General features: G+C 40.8%; 1 protein-coding gene across 1 annotated transcript in view; it reads left to right on the plus strand.

Annotated features, from left to right (window-relative positions):
- Positions 1 to 455: 455 nt before the first annotated feature.
- The window catches only part of PKHD1 (polycystic kidney and hepatic disease 1 (autosomal recessive)), a 438,226-nt gene continuing 429,846 nt past the window's right edge, over positions 456 to 8,835 (plus strand). Inside the window, exons 1-4 of the mRNA XM_014532447.1 lie at positions 456 to 623; positions 5,064 to 5,202; positions 6,706 to 6,783; positions 7,636 to 7,780. Coding sequence (XP_014387933.1) covers positions 5,151 to 5,202; positions 6,706 to 6,783; positions 7,636 to 7,780 — 275 coding nt within the window. The 5' untranslated portion in view covers positions 456 to 623; positions 5,064 to 5,150. The remainder of the gene's footprint in view (positions 624 to 5,063; positions 5,203 to 6,705; positions 6,784 to 7,635; positions 7,781 to 8,835) is intronic.

Consider the following 8,835-nt stretch of genomic DNA (forward strand, 5'->3'; position numbering starts at 1 on the left):
CTTTAAGCTGAAGCCACGGTCAGAAGAGTCCTGTGTCTCCTCTGGATGAAACTGCCCTGGCCCTGCCATGTTCAGTCTTTGGTTGGGAGCAGCCTGTAGAAGTGTGGCCTTGGTCCACATGTGGTGATGAATTTCAGAGTGCAGCAGCTAGGCCCTTAGTCAATTATTCTTCCCATAATTGGAGACCTGTGAGGTGCATTCTCATACTACCCACCCCCAAAATCCCAGAGCTTCTGGTCCTGAGGAATGCCAGTTTGTGTTACTGGCTGGACTTTTACTTAAAATTCTTGTCTGTGGCACATGCCGTAAGTGGAGAAAAATGTAAGACATCCTTTGTTTGGTCATTAGTAAAAAAAACCTGAGGAAAAATCCTAAATAGTTTGTGTTAATCATTAAACTTGCCCTAGAGTTGGCTCTGAACTTTTACTTTGGCGCACGTTTGGCCAGGACAAACAAGTTAGGTGAGTTACAGTCCAATATGAGTGAGTTACCTGCACGGTAGCTGCGGGCTGGGCTCTAACCAGATAACAAGGCCACCGTTTCTTGGCAGAGAGGAATAAGATCATTTGGAGAAGAAAGATAATTTCTCCCTTGAGTCACAACGAGAAAGAAACTGAAAAAAGGTACTGTTTGATCAAAAATGTCTCTGTTCCCTGTTTTCTAAGTATTGCATCTCTTGCCAATGTCGTGGGGAACAAAAGGAAATGGGCATCTGTAGCAGTAACCTTGCAGCTCTGTTTTTGCAAAGTTCCCAAAGAAAGACTATAAGGGGAGGGAGGAAAAGAGGATGAAGAAAATGGAGAAGAGAGAGAAGAGAGAGAGAATATTAGACCAAATGCACACGGCTGTCCTCTGGTTGAAAATTTCCCGGTTAAAATAATTAAGTGGAGGCTGAATTTATCCTTAGGAAGAACTTGTGGATTAACCATATTAAGAAAAACTGCGTTCATTATTGATTTGCTCTATTCAAGAGGAAAAGATGCAAATCTGAACATAAGGCTTTAAGAAAACCAGTGTGTGAATATCTCCTTCCATTGTTCTAAGCTTGGGAGTAATTGCTGAAATGATATGTTAAATTTGTACAGCCAGATTGAAAATAGACTCCTATGTTGGGGATATTCTGTTGGGTGGAACAAGTAAGTTAGATCCTGTGCTTTGGGACTAAGTAGCAAATACTACTGAGTACCTTCCTCTATGCAGTAGGGGTCTTTCTTAAAATTCATTGTTTTAAAAATGAATTCCATTCCAAATAGATGTAAGCATTTAGGGACTATTGAAGTTTAAAGGAACAGCTGTTTGTTTGTTTTTTTAAAAATCAGTTTTATTTGTCTGTTTTTCCAGCTACTAGAACAGTGCCCAGGTTCTATTAGGCATATAATAAAAGTTTGTGGATTTGAATTAAATATAGATGATTTTATATAGTATTGGACTATCTTAATCAGGACATATCTATAAGTTAATTCTAAGATTTATTTTCCAAATATGTTTTCTGGGCATTTATTGTGGTTTTTATATTGTCTGAAATGGTGTAACTATTTTTCCTAGTCTTAGTGTTTTCTTAAAAATTAAATGTATCTTTAGTGACATGTATATGTATTTAATTCTGTTAATTTTTTAAACTTTCAGAAAGTTTTAGAGCCAGTTTTTTTAAAAAATATATTTTTATTGATTTCAGAGAGGAAGGGAGAGGGATAGAGAAATAGAAACATCAATGATGAGAGAGAATCATTGGTCGGCTGCCTCCTGCACGCCCCCAACTGGGGACTGAGCCCACAACCCGGGCATGTGCCCTTGACCGGAATCGAACCCGGGACCTTTCAGTTCACAGGCCAATACTCTATCCACTAAGCCAAACCAGCAAGGGCTAGAGCCAGTATTTTTCATAGTATTATATTCGTGCCCTCTGACTCGGGGGTGCCAGGGAGTCGCTTAGCAGCCTTTCCAGAGCAGGCATCAGGGTGTTATCTAAGGCATCTGGCTTTTCAGCCAGGCTTCGTGAGTTCTGCCCATCCCGTGTATGTGTAAGTTATTTCAGATTAGGTGAACCCAGGCTATTATTTAAATATGTATTCACCAGTTGGAATTGACTGAGTGCTGTGTGGGGCCTTGGCACTAAGAGGGTTGTGGAAATACAAGTCCTCGCAGAGGAATGAACGGGCTACAAGAAGAGGCATGTATGTGTGGCACTGCACCATCTGGTCCAGGCTGCACAGGCACAAGCTAGAGGTTCAGGGAGGAAAGGGCAAGGAGAGCTGGAATGGCTGGGTGTTGGGGAGGATGTGACTGCAGACTGACCACCTCGTTGGACCTGGCAATCGGAGGCTTTTCAACCTCTGCTGTCCTTGGAATGTATTGTTGGGCACTGATGCCCATCTAGAGGCTGAAACTCCAGTTAGAAAGTAGGAAGAAGAGCTGAGGTTAGAGAAGGACTTGCAGTTGTCCACACTGGGGCTAGCAGATAAGGTGTGCGAGCAGGATAATAAATTGGAGAGCTCAGCATGCTGTCTTGCAAAGCTAGGGGGACACATGCTGCCTTAAGATCTGAACTCTGTGACGAAGCCCGATTGGGACGCTAAGATGCAGAATCCCTGGGAAAGTGAGGGGAATGAAGGGGAGGATGTTGTGGTGATTGACAGTGAAATGGAAGAAATGCCTCATGCTGTCTAGTACTGAGGGAAGCAAAAGCACAGCAACAACAGCCTAAGTCAAGTGGGCAGCCCCCAACTCAGGAAATGTGCGTGATGAGAGAATATATTCCTTCTGAGCTTACTGATAGAGCCACCAAGTTCCAGTAAAAGCCCAAGGAAAGTATTCAGGTGTGATTAGTGCAGCTAAAGACTGGGGGTTGGGTGGTGGTGATGGTGGCACTTTTCTGATCTGGCAGGAGGCAAAAAGAAAAAAGAAAAAAGAAAGAAAGAAAGAAACATCACCACATACCCTGCCCTCTGGCAGAGTCTGCATGGTGGAGAAGGAGGTGGGGTTCAAGGATCCCACTTCCTTATAGATTGGATTATTCTTGCCCTACAGAGCAGGCAATGAGGGTAATCTCCATAGGCCTGTCATACCCTGGAAATCTGTAGAGGAGGCACAAATAATTCTTAGGGACACAGCCTTCAGAGAGTAAGATATTGTTGAAACCATCTGGATGGTACATGGGACTGAATGCAGTTATGGTCTCTATATAAAACTTTTAAGATTCTCCTGGGTGGGTGCAGAGATCTCTACTCATCTTGCTGCCACCAAGACAAGCCTGTATGTAAGTCCCCTTGCTTACTAAACCTGCCACCTACCAATTTGGAATGTCTGTCTGTTTCTTCCATCACTCCTTGTCTTCTGGGTTCGGGCCTCAGTTTATGAACCAACACCAGGGATGGGTTCTGTGGACGAAGCGGCTCCTAAGCTGGGCCGTGCAGGAGTTCGGGGAATCTAGGAGGCAACTAGTGGGAGCCAAGGTGGAGGCTGACATGTGGAAGGCCTGTCTGAGAGGTGGTGGGGAGAACTGCCTGGCTGCAGTGCAGGGTTCACACTGGGGAGCCACGCGAGGGTCAGTTGGAAAGGTACTGAAAGGTCCGAGAGAGGGCTTTCCAATGGAAGTACCAAGCCCGTGAAAGAAAAGCTAACTTTTGTTGGGCTGCCCCTTTGTGCCAGGCCCTGTGTTAATTTCTTTATGTATATATCACTTCAGTTCATCTTGAAACAAATCCTAAGGAGTATTCTTATCATTTTACCTGTGATGGAGGTTTTGCATTGAATTAAAAAGCTTTAAGCTGTTAAAAACCATTCAAACCTGTAAAGAATTTTTGTGAGTTTATTTGAGCCAAAAGGTCAACAATTGCCGGGAGGCAGAATCCAAAGGTATTGAGATAGTGCTCCGAAGAATGGCAGTTTTTGCCTTGTTTTATGCATTACAATCAAAGGAGGAGACTTAACTGGATTACTTGAAATCTATTGGTGATAGATTGAGGAGGTGGAAGAAAGCAAAGCGGAGCGGGAGGAAAGTGGGAAACTTCTGGGATTGGATAAAAAATATGATAGACACATACTTCTTTCCCATAGGAGGGTACAGGATAGTTAACAGTCAACAATTAAGGTGATAACAATAACAATGAAGGAATTTGTGGTCTCTGCCTGGCACATTAGGTTGTGCCCTGAGAGGTCTGGAAAAAGGGAAGTTACAAGTTACCCTGACATTTCACAAGAATACAAAAGGACAGTAGGCTCAGTAAAGATCAAAGTTTGATCTTTGTTGGAGAAGATACTGACCTAGGATATGACTACCCACTATAAACTGCTTTTTAATGGAAAGGTGTTACTGTAATTTCAGACCATCCTTTGTGGTTACTTTAGGTTTATGAGTTTGCACGGCCACCACACAGGCCTTCCCTAAGTTAGTCAGGCTAGCTAGCCCCTTCTCATCCACAAAGCAGAAGAATAGCACAATGAAGACAGTGTTTAAGGAAGGTAGGTCTGGCATACTGGGCATTGTGGGATGGGGTGCAGAGGGTCCAGCTTTTCCTTTCTCTGTTTCTTTCCTCCCTTACTCTTCTACTGTGAGGATAACACAATTTTCCCTCAATTCCCATTAGTACCATTTTTCAACCCATTACCATACTTAACATTTACTTTGCTAAGGTCTTCACTTTTTAGGGTTGAAAAATGGTACTAATTTTCTAGAGGACTGACAAACAAACAAAACCAACAAAACCCTCTCCCAAAACCACCATTAACTAGTATTTATTTACATCTAGATATAATAGATATCTAGAATTTATTTTTCAAAATTAAGCTTTTGTATAATAATGAGTTAATCAGAGATGTTATTATTTATCCAACTCAAACATGCATACAGTAAGTTGGTGGGATAAAGGGATGGGTGAAATAGTGATGTTTTTATATAAAGTTCATAGATTGTCTTTTTCACCACAGTTTCAGAAGATGGTGGGTCCCTTTGAGTATTCTGTAGTTATATTGGTATCACTTCTTTAATTTCCCAACTTTTAACATAGCACAGTAACAGTTTTTAAGCAAAAAAATATAGTAATTTTTAATTTTATTTTTTATAGAGTGCAAAAGCTATGCTGTTCCAATCAAAACTGAAAATGCTTTTCTGTGTCTGAGCAACTTTGAGAGGATTGACTAAAGTGGATGAGATGATTGCTTGGCTGATCTCTCTGAGAAGTATTGAAATGATACTTTTGGCAAGTAAGTAGGATGTGTTTTGAAGGAATTAATAGATAGAACACGACAGGTTACCTTCAGAACTAGTTTAAGGATACTTAAATATTATTGGGGGGAAGTGTTGAAGTATCTGCCCTGGGTTTAAATTTTCTCTGCTTAATAATAATTTTTTTCTGCTTAGTAGTTGAGGTTATATATTAAATAGTTATGAATATATACATCAATTTTTAATGACCAGTGTAGGTTGCTTTTATAGTCTAGAGCTTTTAATTATAACTTATAACTTTCCTTTTATAATTGCTTTTTGGGTCATATGATGTAATTCTTTTTTAGGTTTTATTGTTTTATCTTCCCAAAGGGAGTAACTTATCTTGTCTTAGTGATTAATGACTACTTGTATTAAAATCTCCTTTTTTCAAATTATGTCTCTGTGAATCTGATTATCCTCTGTGTCATTTTATGGCATTTGTTTTTGGTTTTCTTTAGGTAGAACTATCTAATGCACCTTGGAGGTGTAGGCATGGACTGGTCTTCCCGGGGCTGCGATGAATGACTGTTTAGATGCGAATGATTTCATCACCCGTGGTTGTACAGTGTACCACCTGTAAACCTGTACATGGAAGCCCTAGGCTAGCCAGTGTTAGGGAGACCTGGATTATCATTTAATGTTCTTGATATAGAAACTGAAGTGTTCTGTAGATAACACTTTTCCTGGTGACCTCACCAAGTAGCTGACTGCTTTTTATGGCTTCCTTGAATTGGCTTTACTTGGCCAAAGAATGTTCAGGAGCATTTTCAAAGACGAGGGATTAATAAGGTCATGTTCAGCCAAAGGTTTCTGTGGGAGAACCCAATCTAGCCTAGCATGTGAAGTGTATAGTGTTTTTTTATTTTATTTTAAGGAAATTCAGCAGTGATCCATGCTTCAGTCCTTTTCTGTATAGGCAAGGCAAAAATCTAGAGAATTTTCATTTGGAGAGTCATTCGGATCATGTATTCAAAACTAGGGGGAAAGCAGAGGGTGGATACTGAACAGGTGGATTCAAATTAGGACAGCATCTTGAAGTTTCTCCTCTTCTCTGGGAAGTGGAAATACAAGAAATAAGTGGTGACTTTACAATTAAATACAACTGCCTTATTAAAGAGTGAGAAAGAGAGATAAGAGCTATTATGGGTTGAATTAGGTACTAAAGGTGACCTTGAGGCTCTTTCCAGAGGAAGCAGAAATTCAGGATTGTTCTGATGAACACTGGTTGCCTAAGATGAGAGAATCAGTCAGAACTTTCCTTCAAATGGGAGTTCTGAAGGTGTGGTCCCTAGACCAACAGCACCTGGTCAGCAATGTAAAATCTTGGGCCCTATCCCGAACATACTGAATCAGAAACTCTAGGGTGGGGCCCAGCAATCTCTGCTTTGTCAAGCCCTTTTGGAGATTCTGATGAATGTTCAACTTTGCTGCATAACACCAGGGAAGCTGGTGGATTGAATCTGACCTTCAAAAGCAGTGTTTTTCTCATTTATTTATAGTGCCTTGCCTGAGTTTCCACATTGAACCTGAAGAAGGTAGCATTGCAGGGGGAACGTGGATCACAGTCATTTTTGATGGTAGGTTTGTGTCTTACCAAATACAAGTTTCTTAATTATTAATCTAAAGAATTCTAAAGAATATGAGTCTGTGGTGTTTTTCCTTGTCTAAGGACAGGTGTAAAAGAGGGCCTGAAGGGAGACAGTCCAACTGACCAGCTTCTGTGTTTCCAGATGCTCACGTGTTAATATCACAGAAGCAGAGCTCATTATAAGCTGTGTCAACTTTCTTTTATTTTTTTAATTTAATATTTTTATTGATTTCAGAGAGGAAGGGAGAGGGAGAGGGAGAAAGAGTTAGAAACATCAATGATGAGAGAGAATCATCAATCCGTTGCCTCCTGCACACAACCTGAGCATGTGCCTTGCCCGGGAATGGAACCATGATCTCCTGGTTCATAGGCTGACGCTGAACCATGGAGCCATACCAGCCCATGTCCACTTTCTTATCCCACCTGTGGGGTGGATGGGACTCTAGGGACCCTCAGTGAGGTATGGAAGCACTTGACATAGTACTTGGCAATGTGTCCCCCCAGAATCTTGGTTATCTTCCTTGTAGGTCATTCAATACATGGGAGCTTCTAACCATGGCTTATGTATCCATACCTTCCACAGTAGAGAGTAATTTTGAGGGTTGAAAGATTCTTTCCTGGTTTAGGTGGATCAACTTGAAGAGATAAAACATTTTATATAAATTTACAAATGAACACTCATTTACATAGCAGTCATAAATGCCTTGGGAATGAGGAGCATTGATTTAATCCTTAGGCGAACTCAATGTCTCACATTGCCCCCATGTGGCCATGTTTTTATATTCTCCTGTGCGGGTTATGACTCTGCTCAGCCTGAGATTCCTCTTTTCCTTATGCTTAGATTTGGAGTCCAGTCTCCTTTATCCCACCAATGGTTCTCAGCTGGAAATACACCTGGTGAATGTGGCTGTGCCTGCACTGCCCAGCATCCCCTGTGATGTCTCCCCTGTCTTCTTGGATTTGCCGGTGGTGATGTGCAAGACCAGGTATAACTCCCCGAAATAAGATCAGACAGGACAAGTGCTTTGCTTATTTCAGTCGTATTTTGGTGGCAAATTAGAGCCACTCCTGCTGTGGCTGCAATTATTTGCTATAGTCTTTTAAAATGTTCTATGTGAATATGCTTCTTAAAAGGTCCTTATCAAGGCTTAAAGGAGGGTGAGAATATGGTGGAGAATTTTGAGATATTTATAAGAAGGAGCTAGATTGGGTTTCCAGCTATTTAAATTTTTTTTTTTGCAAGAAGCTCTATAGTTATTACTAGTAGCATTTCAATAAGTGGTTCCATTTTGCTGTCTAAAGAATCCGTCTTTTGAAATAGGCATAATTTTAATGACTGTGCATAAACCCAAAACCAGCTATAAAGGAAAGTTGCTTTAATCCTCCCAGTGTGTTTGCTGAGTTTGTATAGCATTCCAGGTAATCTATTGTTCTACTTAAGTTTGTGTTGACCTATGAAGTTTATACTAGTTCATTCTTTCTCTTCTTATGTCTTAGAGATGCTTCATAAAAGTGGGTGATTGGTAGAGAGAAAAAAACATGGTCATTTCCTTTCATCTTGTGTTCCTTCCTCCTCTTCCATCTCTCCTTATTGAAATCCTAATCAACCATACTCCAAATGCCACCTATTCCCTGATCATCTAATTGAGTGTAATCTTTCCTTCCATTGAAAAGGGGACAATTAAGGGCTGAAGTCCAGGCTGTGGTTGCAACAGCTTTGAGAAAGGAGCATCTTTTAGTAATTCATCCACAAGATGTGTGTGTGTGTAAATCTTTTTGTGAAGGGGGATATTTTTATAATTTACACAAAAGCATAGCATGTGTCGCCCTAGTGGCCCCTTTCTTCAGCCCTATGTTTCTCTGATATTGATGTCAGTTGCCCACTTGTCTAATTCATCCTTATAGAATCAAGTTCTTTGAGGACAGGGGGTGTGTTTAACCCCACTTTGGAATCCTTATGGTGCTTAGCCCAATACCTTACAAGTTGAAGATGCTCAATAGATGTCTGTTGAACTGAAATCTTATAGCACTACTATTGGTT

This window comes from Myotis brandtii, unplaced genomic scaffold (genome assembly GCF_000412655.1).
Source record: "Myotis brandtii unplaced genomic scaffold, ASM41265v1 scaffold893, whole genome shotgun sequence".
In the NCBI taxonomy this organism is placed as follows: domain Eukaryota; kingdom Metazoa; phylum Chordata; class Mammalia; order Chiroptera; family Vespertilionidae; genus Myotis; species Myotis brandtii.